The 17,066-nt window shown below is 42.9% G+C and overlaps 1 protein-coding gene across 2 annotated transcripts in view; it reads right to left on the bottom strand.

Annotated features, from left to right (window-relative positions):
• LOC141153611 (rap1 GTPase-GDP dissociation stimulator 1-A) overlaps nucleotides 1-17,066 on the bottom strand; it is a 128,708-nt gene that overhangs the window by 72,835 nt on the left and 38,807 nt on the right. For both annotated transcript variants that reach the window (XM_073638572.1, XM_073638580.1), the window contains exon 2: nucleotides 7,038-7,145. In XM_073638572.1, the coding sequence (XP_073494673.1) occupies nucleotides 7,038-7,145 (108 nt within the window). The remainder of the gene's footprint in view (nucleotides 1-7,037; nucleotides 7,146-17,066) is intronic.

Raw genomic sequence — 17,066 nt, 5'->3', positions numbered from 1 at the left:
CATATCTGGCTCCTTCATCAGGTACATGGTAACAGGATACTGACTGTCTGCGTTGAGACTGCATACCCATCATTAATGGAGGATCAGATAAGTTGAAAAATTTCCTCTACGATTATATAATAACTAGCTATTGAACCCGTTCTACGCCCGGGTGGCGAGCATTTTTATTGGTATATGGTCTCCCATGCTGGTATGTGCTGCCCCCCTCCTAGTATTTGTGCTGCCCCCATCCTGTCCCCACCATCCAATCCTGGTATGCGTGGTACCCCTCACCCCCAATCCTGGTGTGCGTGGCACCCCTCACCCCCAATCCTGGTATGCGTGGCACCCCTCACCCTCAATCCTGGTGTGTATGGTATCCCTCATCCTGGTATGCATGGCACCCTATCCCTCACCCCCAATCCCGGCATGCGTGGCACCCCTCACCCCCCCAATCCTGGTATGCGTGGCACCCCTCACCCCCCCAATCCTGGTATGAGTGGCACCCCTCACCCCCCCAATCCTCATATGCGTGGCACCCCTCACCCCCCAATCCTGGTATGCGTGGCACCCCTCACCCCCCAATCCTGGTATGCGTGGCACCCCTCACCCCCCAATCCTGGTATGCATGGCACCCCTCACCCCCCAATCCTGGTGTGTATGGTATCCCTCATCCTGGTATGCATGGCACCCTATCCCTCACCCCCAATCCCGGCATGCGTGGCACCCCTCACCCCCCCAATCCTGGTATGCGTGGCACCCCTCACCCCCCCAATCCTGGTATGCGTGGCACCCCTCACCCCCCCAATCCTCATATGCGTGGCACCCCTCACCCCCCAATCCTGGTATGCGTGGCACCCCTCACCCCCCAATCCTGGTATGCGTGGCACCCCTCACCCCCCAATCCGGGTATGCGTGGCACCCCTCACACCCAATCCTGGTATGTGTGGTACCCCTCACACCCAATCCTGGTATGTGTGGTACCCCTCACCCCCAATCCTGGTATGTGTGGTACACCTCACCCCCCCAATCCTGATATATGCATGGTCCCCTCACCCCACAATCCTGTTATGTGCGGCCCCTTCATCCCTTTCACACTGTACACACATACAAAAAAAAATAAACAGTTATACTCACCTTTCTTCTCTGTACTCCAGCGCTGCTGCGTCCTCTTCTGCCGGAGGCCGAGGGAGGAGTGCGGCGCTGGAGCACCGCGCTGTCCGGCGCCATTTTGCTGAAGACTCCAGCGAAGAGAGGCGCCGCGGCAACGCTCCTCCCGGTCAGTCAAGTATGTAAGTATGGCGCCGGAGATCGCGGTATGCGTTCAGTGTCTACACATACCACGATCTCCGGCACCATATACTCCTCTTACCTGTAACAGCTGGATGCCTGCTTCTGTCTGGAGCCAGACTGCGCGTCACGCATGCGCAGTCTATCAAGGCTTCAGACAGAGACACACATCCCGCCTTATATTATAGATGCCCTTAGAATACAGGGGGGTGTACTCACTTACGCTGAGCGCTGTATGTATAACGTACTGAGAATACAGGGGGGTGTACTCACTTACGCTGAGCGCTGTATGTATAACGTACTGAGAATATAGGGGGGTGTACTCACATGCTGAGCGTTGTATGTATAACGTACTGAGAATACAGGGGGGTGTACTTATGCTGAACGCTGTATATAGAACGTACTGAGAATACAGGGGGGTGTACTGACTTACACTGAGCGCTGTATGTATAATGTACTGAATACAGGTGGGTGTACTTTCTTATGCTGAACGCTGTATATATAACGTACTGAGAATACAGGGGGGTGTACTGACTTATGGTGAACGCTGTATGTATAACGTACTGAGGATACAGGGGGGTGTACTCACTTATGCAGAGCGCTGTATGTATAACGTACTGAGAATACAGAGGGTGTACTCATTTACGCTGAGCGCTGTATGTATAACGTACTGAGAATACAGGGGGGTGTACTTTCTTATGCTGAACGCTGTATGTATAACGTAGTGAGGATACAGGGGGGTGTACTCACTTATGCAGAGCGCTGTATGTATAACGTACTGAGGATACAGGGGGGTGTACTCACTTAGGCTGAGCACTGTATGTATAACGTACTGAGAATACTGTGGGGTGTACTCACTTATGCTGAGCGCTGTATATATAATGTACTGATAGTACAGGGGTGTACTCACTTTTGCTGAGCGCTGTATGTATAACGTACTGATAATATAGGAGTGTAGTCACGAATGTGTCTCTCTCCCTCTCTCTCTTGTCCTGGACATATAGTCATCATGGCGCCACACTGAGCATGCTCAGTCTATCGAGGCTTCAGACAGAGACACACATCCTGCCTTATATTATAGATGTTTAATGCCACAAAATAGTTTATTCAGTTGTGGATATAATGAAAACATTTTTGCTGTTGGTCTATATGGTTGGCGGAGTTGCTTTATACACTTACTAGCACATACCTTTCCCATACGCTGTGTATTGTATCTACATCAATACTTTATCTAACTTGGCTGAATAATGGATGGAAAAAAGAAGCAAGACAAAAATATATCTCATACCCTACCATAATTATATATAAATGTAAAGCAAAATTGCATAATAAATATAGGGTACTTAGTGAACTATTTTTGATCAAAAAAAGTATACAAGCCGTCCCACCAGCGGCAAGGTGACCCTAAATTGGGACGGTACCTATACTGCCTATATTAAAAACCTTACTGTATATCAAAGTTGAAGTAATGCATATAAAAGGGTAGACAAATAGGACCGGGTCCCAACTCCAGACCACCTAGGCCCGTGGTAAGCTACATATATACCAATCAGCTCAACAAAGGGCATGCCACACCCTTAAATTGCACAGAATGCAAACAAGTCAAAAAAACAGACAATGTGAACTGAGGTCTAAGATGGCAGACATACAAGAAACAGAGGCATGTTCACACTAGCAAAAAAGAAGCAAGACAAAAATATATCTCATACCCTACCATAATTATATATAAATGTAAAGCAAAATTGCATAATAAATATAGGGTACTTAGTGAACTATTTTTGATCAAAAAATCGGTCCTATTTGTCTACCCTTTTATATGCATTACTTCAACTTTGATATACAGTAAGGTTTTTAATATAGGCAGTATAGGTACCGTCCCAATTTAGGGTCACCTTGCCGCTGGTGGGACGGCTTGTATACTTTTTTTGATCAAAAATAGTTCACTAAGTACCCTATATTTATTATGCAATTTTGCTTTACATTTATATATAATTATGGTAGGGTATGAGATATATTTTTGTCTTGCTTCTTTTTTGCTAGTGTGAACATGCCTCTGTTTCTTGTATGTCTGCCATCTTAGACCTCAGTTCACATTGTCTGGTTGAATAATGGATGGGAAATAGCTAGAGAGCACACGGTTGTTTGGTGGACTATACCAGTGAGATTATCTTTGTTCGTATCCATCATTTACCTGAGAGATCATTTCCGCAAAGGTCTTGTGTGACCTATTTCTTATATAGGAACACCATCAGGATAAGTTTCCTATTTTGTCTTAACATTTTTTGTACTTTGGTACTTCTTGTATTTATGCATGCACCTTGCACCTTTTTTAAAATAATACTGAATAAAGGTTATGTTTTAGCCCCTTGCTATTTATTATTAACAGGATACTGATCATGACCTTTTTAAAGAGGTCAATGATGACGTAGTAAGATGGTAAAATAAGTAGTGAGATAGTAGGACCATTAAAAATTACATGCATGAAACATAAAAAATATACACTGCAATTGTAAGACATACGGTGATATGAAACCTATTTTAATGTCCACACGGGATAGGTAAAGAAACCAAGAGACATATACACACCTCTCACATATCACAAATGAGAACATGCAGATTTTTCATGCGTTTTTCCTGCCAGGTAGAAGCGTTTTTACATGCGATTTCGCATGCAGGTTGTCAAGCGCTTTTCCAAGTGATTTTAGCATCACTTGGAGAAGTGCTTGACAACTTGACCAAGTTTGCAGCATCAATAGTAAGAAAAAAAAAAAAATAAATAAAAAAAAAATAAGAATAAAAAGGTGAAAAAAAAACAAACAAACAAGCATTATACTTAACTTCTGATGGCCCCCGGTCTCCTTCTCCGTTGTCTTCGGTGGCGTAAAAGGACCTTCCATTACGTCATTTAGTCATGCGACAGGTCACGCGACCGCCGACGTGATGGAAGGTCCTTTCACACCACCGCGAGCAGCCGAAGAGCCAGCAGCACCACCGGGAGCAGACAGGGGGCCATCAGAAGGTAAGTATATGTTTTTTTTTTATTTTAATTCTTTAACTACAGGTACTATGGTACCTGGGTCTGGATGAGAGTCTCCTTTTCTCCAAACCCGGGTACCATACGCGCATTAATCGCATAATATCCGCATGACTACAGGTAGTCATGCGGATATTATACGATTCAATGCAAGTCAATGGCGGTGATTACGCCACGATTCCACAAAATAAATTATAGTGCTGCGGATTTTTTCGCAGTATGTGCACAGCACATGCGGATTATCATTGGGGACCATTGCAGACTTTCTACCAAGCGTTTAAGCGTTTCCGCGGCGGAATTGCCGCTGCAGAAACGCTTAAAAAAAACGCATAGTGGGCACACAGCCTTAGAGGGGAGGCCACAGAGCAGGAGGTTGCAGTAGTCAAGGAGTGAGATTATGAGGGCACGCACTAGTGTTTTTGCAGATTCGTGGTTGAGGAATGTTCAGATCCGGGAGATATTTTTAAGTTGGAGTCGGCAGGAAGTGGAAAGGGCTTGGATATGTGGTTTGAAGGAGAGATTAGAGTCCAGGGTTACCCCGAGGCAGCGAGCTTGCGGGACTGGGGAGAGTGAGCAGCCATTGACTATGATGGATAGGTCAGTTGGGGGGGGTTGAGTGAGGCGGTGGAAAGATGATGAATTCGGTTTTATCCATGTTAAGTTTTAGGAATGTAGCAGAGAAGAAAGATGAAATAGCGGACAGACGTGGGATTCTGGTTAGTAGGGAGTTGATATCAGATCCAGAGATGTAGATCTGTGTGTCATCAGCATAGAGGTGATACTGAAAGCCATGGGACTCTATGAGCTGTCCGAGGCCAAAGGTGTAGATGGACAAGAGAAGGGGTCCTAGGACTGAACCTTGGAGGATACCGACAGATAGAGCGCGAGATGAGGAGGTGGTGTGTGAGTGGGAGACACTGAATGTCTGGTCTGTTAGGTATGAGGAGATCCAGGATAGGGCCAAGTCTGTAATGCCGATAGATGAGAGAGTCTGTAGTAAGAGGGAATGATCCACTGTGTCAAAGGCAGATGATAGGTCTAGGAGGAGGAGGACAGAGTAATGTCGCTTGGACTTGGCAGTTATTAGGTCGTTGGTGACTTTAGTCAGGGCAGTTTCAGTGGAGTGATGCGTTCGGAAGCCAGATTCTAAGTGGTCAAAAAGGGAGCAGGAGGAGAGGTGGGAAGACAGTTCAAGGAGGACGTGTTATTCCAGTAGTTTGAAGGCATAGGGGAGAAGTGATATGGGGTGATAGCTAGTCAGGCAGGATGGGTCAAGGGAGGGCTTTTTGAGGATGGGTGTTATCGAGGCATGCTTGAAGCACGAGGGGAAGAAATCAGTTGTTAGTGACAGGTTGAAAAGGTGGGTTAGGGTTGGGATGAACATGTGGTGAGGTTAAGAATGAGGTGGGATGGGATTGGGTCAAGTTCGCAGGTGGTAAGGTGTGATTTGGAGAGTAAAGAGGAAACTTGATCTTCCATAATGGTGGAGAAGCTCGTTTTGGAGGAGGAGGGTTGAGTAGATATGAGGAAGGGCTGTGGGGACTTTAGGCTAAAGTTTTGTCTGATGCTGTCAATCTTCTGCTTGAAGAACGGGGCAAAGTCTTCGGCTGAGATGAGAGGAGAGGGAGAAGGCGCTGGGGACAGAGGAGAGAATTGAAGGTGTTGAAAAGCTGTTTAGGGTTGTGAGACAGGGAGGATATGAGAGATGAGAAGTATGTTTGTTTTGATGCAGTGAGTGTGGACTTGAAGGTAGTGAGGGACTGTTTGAATGCGATGAAGTGCTTGTTGGAGTGGAACCTTTTCCATCTACACTCAGAAACCCTGGAGGCCCTTTGCAGTTCTTTAGCCAGGTTAGTGTGCGAGCTGTGGTTTGTGTGAGGGGGGCAACCAAATTGAGAGCTGCAGCTGTTGTGGTGTTATATAAAGTGGCAGCAGCATCTGCATCATGTAAGGAACTTATGTCTGCAAGAGGGAGAAGGGATTCAGAGAGTGAGTGTAGATCATGGTGTTTGAGATTTCTTCTGCGAGGGTGTGCAAGTTTGTGGAGTGGGGATTGTAGCCATGGAGAGGAGAGGGTAGAGAATGTAAGTAGGTTGTGGTCAGAAAGAGGTAAAGGTGAGTTAGAGAGGGAACAGAGGTGGGTGAAGAGGAGGTCCAGTGTGTGGCCATCTTTGTGAGTGAGGGGAAGAAGGAGGAAGTGAGGGCTAGAAGCTTAGAGACAGAGGAGTGGGAGGTGTCAATGGAGATGTTGAAGTCATCCATGATGATAGTGGGGATGTCAGCGGAAAGAAAATGAAGCAGCCAGGTGGTGAAGTCGTCGAAGAAAGAGGTGGCTGGTCCTGGGGGGCAAGTGTTTGCGAGAGAGACTGAAAACTATTACAAAAATTCATATCTTTCTAAAGTTTGGAAGAAAACTATATAAAGTTATAGTGACAACTTGGGCAAGCTTCAGAATGAAGTCAGCACAACATGCTTTAAAAGTCATGCAACTGTGCTAGGATTTTTCTATACCACTTTTAGGGCTCATTCAGACGTCAGTATTTCTCACGCACAATAAAATCTGAGATATTTTATTCAGACTTTGATCAGTGTCGTCCTAGTGTCATCAGTTTTTCTTGTACGTGGAGAAAAAATAAATAAAAGAAAAGTGGAATATGTGCACAGCATCAAAGGCAAATAAATGTTATCACATTTGCAACCATGTAATTATAAGAAAGATGATTTGGGAACTTACTGTTTTGACCAAGTGCCTGGAGCAGACAATCCAAACATCCATCTAACTTGTCAGCTGCACAGTCAGATCCAGTTAGCTTCAATTTCTCCAAGGTGTCACTTAAATTATCTGCAATATAAGCAATAAAACGGAAGAAATCAGCCCAATAGCCTGAAGTTACATATGTGCTGTTCATATGATCAGAACTGATGAAGAACACCCATGAAATGACAATCCTCTCACTGCCAGTGGTTAGGATATCCCTAAGAAATAGAAAATGAACTGCGCCACCCCAAACAGACACCGCTGGACTAGCAACATAATACCAACGCAGACAGCATGTCTGAAAATTGGGTATTTACACCGCCTGTGAACTGAATACGTGACAAAATGCTTAATTATTAAGTATATGGAAATCTCTATACAAGAATGAAAAGTAATCCAGGTCATGATGTTAGTATGCATTCTCCAACTGCACCTTGTAGAGGTTTTGCATTTGCTGCTTCTTTACAATTCCTTCCTACACTGTAGAAGCTTCTGACTATTATCTTGGCTGTATGGTAGTTAGACAAAACTCTTGTCGAGCTGACAGCCATTCTTCCAGATTCCCTCACAGGCTAGCACGCTCCATTCGAACAAGCATATAGAAGCTTATCCCCTGTGACAAAGGATCAGACATGTTAAATAAAGTGAACCTTTCACTTGTTTTTTTTAATTGAAAATGAGCGCCTCCTCGAATTGGTGCTGTTCTACTGATTCTGAAACAGTTTTTGTTATTCGTATGTGCCCCTCCATTCCAAAGTTATGGCATCTGCTTATAAAGATGCAAACTTTCCATTCAACCAACTGTGCATATACCACAAAACTTCTCTGTGGGTGTGGTGGCCCGCTCTCTGTCTGCCATTCCCCGGCCCCTCCGCCCGCTCACAGTCTGCGATTCCCTGGCCCCTCCGCCCGCTCACAGTCTGCGATTCCCCGGCCCCTCCGCCCGCCTCCAGCCTGTGACAGTGACTCGCTGGCTCCTGTGCAAAAGAACCTTGCAGGGAGCACAGTGCACATCACAGGGCCCTGTGAACTATAGTGGAGAAGGGAGAATATGATAATTCTATTTTGTACAGGCGGTATGCCTAATTGAGTAAAGAGCTTTTCTCTGCAATCAATTCTCTGCTATGGGCCATACAGGTATGTATAGATTTACTTTTCTATACCCTGTATGGCCATGGTAGAGGTCTGATAACTCCAAAGTGGTGACAGATTCCCTTTAAAGGGGTTGTCCACTACTAGGGCAACCCCCTTGTCTATGTGAATGTTTGCCCCTGTGAAAATAAAAAAAAGTATATTCTCCTCCCTCCCATGCAGGCGCCGTTCCGGTGGTATCAGCACTCGCGTTTGTGTTCGCTCATGTGCTGTTATGACACGTGAGCCCTGCGCCCAATCACTGAGGAGTCTGTCCCGGTCTTCGGACGTATAATCTAACCAAAGGGGGGTGAGAGCTGTGGCTGCCCTCTCACTTCCTCTTGATTACTAATAGGTCCAAAGGTGGGGACACAGACACCAGCGGTGATTGGGCGCAGGGCTCAAGTGTAGGCTAAGTCAGCAGTACCATTGGTTACCTCTATTTTTTAACACATTAAGATTGACCATGATTTACCATATTTTAGCTTAGAATCAATGTTGTTTCCTTAGGGTGAGCATACTACTTTACGCCTCTGATAGTGTCACTGTGCTCATTAATGTCACAAGGATATTTACACTACGCTGCGCCCTGTTTTCCTCCTTCCTTTAGATATCCAACATATGGTTTTAGTATAGCAGTACTATCCGGCAATGCACCTGGTGTAGATCCACCTGCACAACATTGGCACATTTTTACATTTTATAGTACATGTAATAGAAACTGTGAAGAAAGGAGGTTGATGAAATCAATCAGGATTTAGATGATCTCGGTAGAAAGCTTTTATCTGTATACAAACACATTTAGGAGTGTGAATTGCATTTGTTCATTCAGAACAAGCTCTCCCAACACCGAGGATTCTGCAGATAAGAGGTGATTGTTCATTTACTGAGAAATCAGATTGCTAAAACATGGTTGTTAGAAGACCTCAAGGGCTCATGCACTCGGGCGTCAAACGCACCCATCAGATTAATGCACAATAGATTAGATCCGATAACAGACAATAGGACACGGCACATCATGCTTTCCTGTTCCATCAGCTTCGATTGCATTGTCGTGATCTCAATAAATGCAGTTTGCACCTATTGCAGCTGTTTATTAACGCATCACCACTTCAAGTGGGCAATCAGGAACCTCTGGAAGAAGCAGACCGTTTTAGCTTGACACCCCAAACAATCATTTGTTTTTTTTGTGTCTCGGCATTCTGGCAAGGGGCGTAGCTATAGGAGCACAGCGCTAATAGACTGGTGCCTGATGGGGCCCTTTATTATAAAAAGGCACATTAGGGTTAGGTGCTCCGTTACAGACTTTACATTGGGGATGAGGAGCTAAAAGCTTTGTCCAATATATCATTTTATTTTTATACTGGCCTAGCTGTATAGCTTAAGAGTATGATACAAAAAAAATATAGAGCATTTAACTAATGGCCAATCATACAACATTTGGTGGTTATAGGCTGCTGTTTCCTCTGCACAAGATTTATACAGCTCCTTGCTCTATATGACTAGTGAATACGCAACTTTCAGTACCGTACTGGCCCCAGTACAGTTATATGACTGGTGCAGTCTACAGCTATCTACTGGCAGCTACATAGCCAGCAAGGGAGCATTATCCAACCAATCCCATTACGCCGAGGCTAGGTTTTTATGAGTGTCATGAGTTATGAACAAACTGATGGAAATGCCAACAAACATCCTAATGCACTACTGTGAGCAGTGGACCATTTATATTAACAGGTTATGTGCTTTGGAAGAAAGAAAAGCCACACTTACCATAGTGTCTTGTATCTTCACATGCACCAGCTTCCTACTCTAGCTGCTAGATTTTTTATTCCAAATAAAGATACAAGATACTTATGGCGAGTGCCCTTTTTCTTCTACTGCCCGGTCTTGTGTCGTTCTGATCACCCCCTGTGAGTCATACTTGCAGACTGGACCACCTTATTTGTTACATGTCTGGTTACATTGGAGCCGTTTAGTAGTTGGCCACAAACAGCCTTCATATTTATATGAACTGTTTATCTAAACATATTGGGGTAGATTCATACTTGTGGTTTTCTTACCCTTTTTTGTGACGCTTTCATGACAAATTTTGTAGGCACATCATTTATTAGTTCCTTGCCCCAAAGACAACGTTTCTGTGCGATTCGATAGGCTAAAAGTTACACACATTTATGAATTACTTATGCCCAAAAAAGTGGAGTAAAATAAACCAACAATTGAGAAAAAAAAAAAGATGCCAATTACTAAAGAAAGACGGCGATGCACCCAAATGCTGATGTCAAATTTTTATTATTTCACGAGTCAAATTAAATCAAACTAAGGTCTCATTTAGAGGTCAGGGATCATTCTCGTACGTATAAAAGATTTATGAAAATCAGACTGTTTTATCAGTTTTTCATCAATTTTTAGTCAGGGTGTCAGATTTTACCCGCAGTGTTTTTATCACGACAAAAAAAAAAAGAAAAATTGCAAAGCTACTCCCACCCATTAAAATGTTAAAAACGAACAGAACACCGAGATGGCAATGTGTGCGGTCAGGGATTTTTCACTGACTCATAGGCTTGTATAGGTAATTTTGACAAGGTCATGCCTCGGATTCTTTTTTGCAGACACATGTTCACCAAAAAGAAAAACCTACAGATGTGTATAGCTCAATAGATTATGAGTATGTATCCCATTCATGAAAACCATAGAAAACGTACGTGAAAACAGATGTGTGAATGGGGCCTAAAAAAGCATTAAGTAGGCGAAAGAGCAAACAAAAAAATAAATTGTAATGGTGAGTAAATGTTCATCTAATCTTGTAATGGCCATAGCAAAAATTGGGACACCTCTAAACAATGAGTAACTAAGGCTGGGATCCCAGTGCATTTTAGCCTGTGGTCAGTGGCTCCGTTGGAGCTTATGTCTGAGGCTCTGGAAAATGGGATCGGTATGTAAGCGTTGACGGGGCCATCGACTATAATGATGCAGATAGAGACACATGCTCTGTCAGAAAACATTTTCAGCCGAATATGCCTATTTGACGCGAACTCCAAAGCACACTCGGCTGAGTCTTTGAGCTCGCCTCGAATAGGCATATTTGGATGAAAATTTCTGACAGAGAACACAGTGACTCTGTCTGCATCATTACAGTCAGTGGCCCTGTCAACACATACATCCGAATCCGGTTTTCCAGGGCTTCAGACTTGAGCTCTGACTGAACCACTGAGGTAAGGACAAAACGCAATAGGAAGATAGCCTTACACAATACTCGGTCAGGTTTCTGTTGGAATCCCCGACAAGTGGAGCACCGGTAACTGTTTGGCCTCCATCTTTGCTGTATTCACCTTTTCACAAGGTGGACAATGCATGGTCTGCACTTATCCTATGTATTTTCACACTGTCTTGGCAGTGGCATCCAAAGTTTCTGAAGGACATAGTTTAATATTTTGTTTTATTAAATCTACAGCGCCAACATATTCCGCAGCACTTCACAATTTACATGTACAAACAATATATTCACACAATAGGAGTGAGCCTGGCTCATAACATTACAATCTACAAGGAAATAGAGGAGACATAAAAGGGAAAAAATGCTTGTACTGTATGACCCTGCGCTCTTATATACTAAATAAGTGTATTCAAGTGAAGCTGTATAAAGCAGTCACCAGCCAGCATCTATGTAAGATACCAAGTGCTACTGAGTGCAAGGGAAAATGCTGAAAGGAAGGAACAGGTTCAGAGGGAAAATGGAGGAAAGAAGAAACTGAAAAAAATAGATTTGTGATGAGGAGAGATAGGCCTGACTAAAAAAAAAAAAAATAAGAGGGCTTTTTATGGCTGCTTAGAACTATGGAAACTAGGAATTTACCTGATTTGTGGCGCTCAGTGGCATACCACAACAATCTTCTACTGAAGAAAAATAATGTATAACACACAGTATACATTTTATATACTGGATGCCTCTATGCAGTATCAAAAGACCCTAAGGGAGCTTTCACATTTCGTTCAGGCACCCGTTCCTTGGCCACGTCGAGGCTTGCGTCCGAACCCCTCCGCAAAATGGGACCCGGACATGTATGCAGACGGGGCCATAGACTGTAATGGTGCTGGCAGAGCGAATGTGAGCTGTCATGCATCGTTTTCGAAGTGTACACCTACTGGAGGCGGACACTCAGACGTAATAGACTGCGTCTGGGTGTCAGTCTCCAGTAGGCGTACACTCCCGAAAATTATGCACGTCAGAGCGCATGTTCGCTCTGCTGGCACCATTATAGTCTATGGCCCCGTTGACATATATGTCCGGGTCCCATTTTATGGAGGGGGGGGGGTATTTTGGTATTTAATTGAGTAATGCAGATTCTTTAATAGATGCATACAAATACATTAAGTTCACAGGTCTCCCTTTATTTCTAAGAGAACTGCCTGTTTTCTACCGATAAACAGCAGACAATTGCTATTGTGGACATCGATGAACTCAGCCTTATCCATTAGGACTGCGTAGTGCCTGGTTGTTATGCCAACACCCTACTTAAAGCCTGCGGAGACACAACAAATGCCTACAGGGACATAAGATGACAATGTGATTGCACTGTAGTTTGCTACAGGTCAGTCGATGACGGTGGCTAAAGCTCCACCAACTATTTTAGAATCTCATCTTGACTTCAGCATTCGTGTCGTATGGAGTTACCATGATCATGTTTATTCAGAAACTCTGATACGTGAAATGTCCTTTCCAGCATACAAGCGATATCCTCCTCCAAAGACAACTTCAAGAGTGAAAGCAGAAACATGGATGTATAAATTAACTTTAATTTATACCCCAAGGATTTAACACACAAGAAGGGTCTGTGCCATCAAAAGGTTATACACAGTCACATCGGCACTGACTAGAGTGGTTCAGCATTGGGATCACGGAATCCATAGGGAGCTTTGCTAGCAACCTCTATATGAGCCCAAACAATATTTCTGAAAGTAAAAATGAGGCTACGTTCACAACTGCAATAAAATAATATACTGCTTGAAAATAATATAGGGTACTTAGTTAACATAGTTTTAATTAAAAAAAAAAAATACAAAAGCCATCCCACCACTTCACGGTGACCCTAATCAAGATGGTCCTAACCTCTAATATTTAAAAACTTACCGTTTGTGAAGTGACATGCATGTGGATAAGGGATGAGAAAGATTGAACCCGGCTAGTAGACACACAGCCATGAACATAATCACCAGTTCAAAGAAAAGTATGTCTGTCATAATCAGACAATCGTGCCATACATACTTTAGTTTCAGTTGCTGAAAAAGTCCAAAATGACCAATCATTGTGTTGGAGGAAATCGGCCTACGACAGACCAAAAAGATGCCTGGGTGTACATGGTCAGGCTATTACAGCTTATACGTTTCTCAGGTTGGTCTCCCTAGTGTTATTGTGAAATCTTCATAGCGGGGTCCACAGAAGACAACAGTTGAGATTTAAAGGGAACCCGTCACTTGCATATGCAGTCGGATCTGTGGACAGCATGGAATAGAGGAAAAGCTGAGGAGAATAATATATAGGTTTGAGAGAAAAGATTTAGTAAATGGCTCATTCAGATGTCTGTGCCAACCAGTCCAAGCAAGTATCGCCAATGTGTGGACTGGCCACGGTCGCCCAACCTAAGCGTGACAGCTTCATATATTTCTATGAAGTTGTCGTTCTCGAGTTGGAAGACCCACAGCCAGTCCACAGATTAGCAGTCTGAAGTCAGACATCTGAACGAGTCTTAACTTCTAATTTAATAATTGAAATCCCTGGTGTTTGTTTGCATACCAGTCCAGTGGGTAGTCCTATTCAGTGACTGACCGCTATTTTTTCACATACAGTCATACAGGGAATATTGTCAATCACTGAATAGGACTACCCGCTGGACTCAAGCTACAAGCACCAGCAATTTAAATGAATAAAATACTAATTTTATTGAAACTTTTACCACAAAATTGTCTATCACTCTGCTCAATTCCTCCTGCTCGCAAATCAGTTACTATTTTCGACATGACAGGTTCCCTTTAAGTAAAAATGGGATAGTTATGGTTGTTTCCCATGAGTGGCCAACTGAGCTTATTCATGTCAAGTCTATATTATATGAAATAATGGAGTCACAGTATATCCATGCACTTTTACATGTTGTGATTTTGTACCAGTAAATTTATGGCTTTTCAAATGGCACAGTACGTGAATATATAGACACGTGTGGATTGAAATGAAGGACTGAGCAGATGAAGATTTTCCTGTGAATCAATGTTTATCTCTTTATGAAAAAAAAATGTGCCGAAATATATAGGACTGGTTGCTCCTCAGTCACATTGGGAACACACAGACTAGGGACGTGCAGAAACAACAACATACATATATCATGGTAACTAAAGCCTGTTGTGATAACAGGGCAGGGAAGCCTCAGCTCAGACATGGAGAACACATTCATTCTACTGCTAGGATTTTGAACACTACTGTAGATATGAAGCAGTTCTAAAAAACTGTGGGTATACAGCTAAATATTAGGTTAGTGATTGACAAGAATGCTAAATCCTAAAAAAAAAAAAAAAAAAAAAGTACATATGGTGAGTTTGTAAAGACAAATGCAGACTGGTATTTTTTAGAACAGCCCAATGTTCATTTTTTAAAATTTTCTGTAAAGTAGTTAAAATTCTATACATTTCTCTTCATGATTTGAATTAGAAAACAGTGTGTAATGTTCCCAATGCATGGAAATAAAAACCAGTATAAAGATTTTGTGCTTAACTCGTGTTTTTGAACACTACTGTATGTAACTGTCTGCAGGAAAACGTCATATGCCATTATACATGAAAAGTGCGCTTCCCTGCTCGTCTGCAAAAGTTTTCTTGTCCATTTCTACCTATTTAATATGCTAGACCACAGACTGCGGAAGAAAAAAAAGTGAGGCCTCCAAGTACAATACTTTTCTCGAGTGATCTCAATCCGCCTTTGAAAAGACAGCTAGAGCCAATTCAAAAAGCCAGAAACATATAAATCCAGCAAACGTCTTCAAAAATGCTTAAACGCAAAATTACATTTTCATTTATTTTGACCAATGCAACATGATACCAACCAGATTGAAAAAGGTTACAATTTCAGTTACTGAATGAAATTAAAAGTAAATAAAATGAAGAATCCAAATATTGCATTTCAGGTCCAATGCAAGAGAAGAACCAGATGCTGTGCTTAACCCATTTATGATCTTGCATGTATAGGTAGGTCCAAATTAGTCTCGCTGCACTTGATGCGGGCTCCGGCGCTGAGCCCGCATCTTTCCCTGCACATGACAGCTGATCAGCTCGTCATGTGCCTCTAACAGCTGCGAATGGATCCGCGATCCACCTGCAGCTGTTAACATGTTAAATGCTGCTGTCAATCTCGGACAGCGGCATTTAACTCACGCCAGCCAGAAGTGCTTCATAAGACACGTCCATCGGTGCAACGGTCAAGTGATCGCAGGATGCCCATGAGTTTTCATGACAGCCAGGGGTCTGCAGAAGACCCCTGTGACTATCATTGCAAATCTATGAACGCCGGCCCACCTTCATAGGAGATCATGATTTATGCTACAAATAGAAGGGCTGAAGCACTGCTATGTATAGCACAGGCGATTAGAAGATCGCAGCTTCAAGTCTCTCCTAAGAGGAGAAAAAAAATAAAAACAAAAAATTCAAATCATCCCCCTTTTGCCCCAATCAAAATAGAATACAAAAAAAAACAAATATTTGGTATCACTGTATTCAGAAATGTCCTATCAAAATATAAAGTACATTAATCCGATCAATAAACGGCGTAACAACAAAAAAAAAAAAATCAAAAGACGACAGAATTAAGTTTTTTTGGTCACCACAACATTGCAATAAAATTCAATAACAGGCGATCAAAACATTGTACCTACCCCAAAATGGTATCAATAAAAACGTCAGGTCGGCTTGCAAAAAATAAGCCCTCATCTAGGCACAGAGCCTCGAAAATGGCGCCATTTTTTTTTTTTTTTTGTCACCACTTAAATAAAAAAAGAACCTATACATGTTTGGGATCTGTGCACTCGTACTGACCTGGAAAATCATAATGGCAGGTCAGTTTTAGCATTTAGTGAACCTGGTAAAAGAAAACAATTGTGAAATTACACTTTTTTTTTTTTTTTTTTTTTTCCAACTTCACTGCAGTTGGATTTTTTTTTGCCATTTTCCAGTACTCTATTTGGTAAAATCAATGCTGTCATTCAAAAGTACAACTCGTCCCGCAAAAAACAAGCCCTCACACGGCTATATTGACAAAAAAATAAAAAAAGTTATGGCTTTGGGAAAAAGGAGAACAAAAAAACACAACAATGGAAAATCCCAATGTTGTGAAGAGGTTAAAACCCAGCACTGTTCAGCTGGACTGGCATTCACCAACAAAACACCAGAATGGACATGTCCTCCTTCAGGGTCCAGTTCTCTGCACAAATGAAACAGGCTTACATATAGCACATGTGACAGACATGAAACAGTCTGGAGACGCTATGATGAGTGGTATACTGCCTCCAAAATCATCCAGCATGGCTGGTTTAGCAGTAGGTCAGCGATGGTCTGGGGGTGGCATTTCCTTGGAGGGTCACAGTCTTCCAGGTGATAGCCAACAGTACCTTGATCGCTGTCAGTTATTGAGCTGAAGTCCTTGAAACCATTGTCCGACATTATTCTGTAGCAGTGAGCCCTAGGTAATGCCTGGTACACGACAATGACCAGCCTCCTGGTAAGAGTGTGTGCAGCCAGTACATATATGGTGAAGGCATTGATGCCATTGACAGGCCTTAATGTTCCCCAGACCTGAATCCAAATCAAAACCTATGGGACATTATACATCAGTACATC

This window comes from Phyllobates terribilis, unplaced genomic scaffold (assembly GCF_046119375.1).
Source record: "Phyllobates terribilis strain yellow unplaced genomic scaffold, ASM4611937v1 Scaffold_1__5_contigs__length_1240528914, whole genome shotgun sequence".
Taxonomy (NCBI): Eukaryota; Metazoa; Chordata; class Amphibia; order Anura; family Dendrobatidae; genus Phyllobates; species Phyllobates terribilis.
The sequence above is the reverse complement of the archived record's forward strand: the minus strand, read 5'-3'. Positions and strand labels throughout refer to the sequence as shown.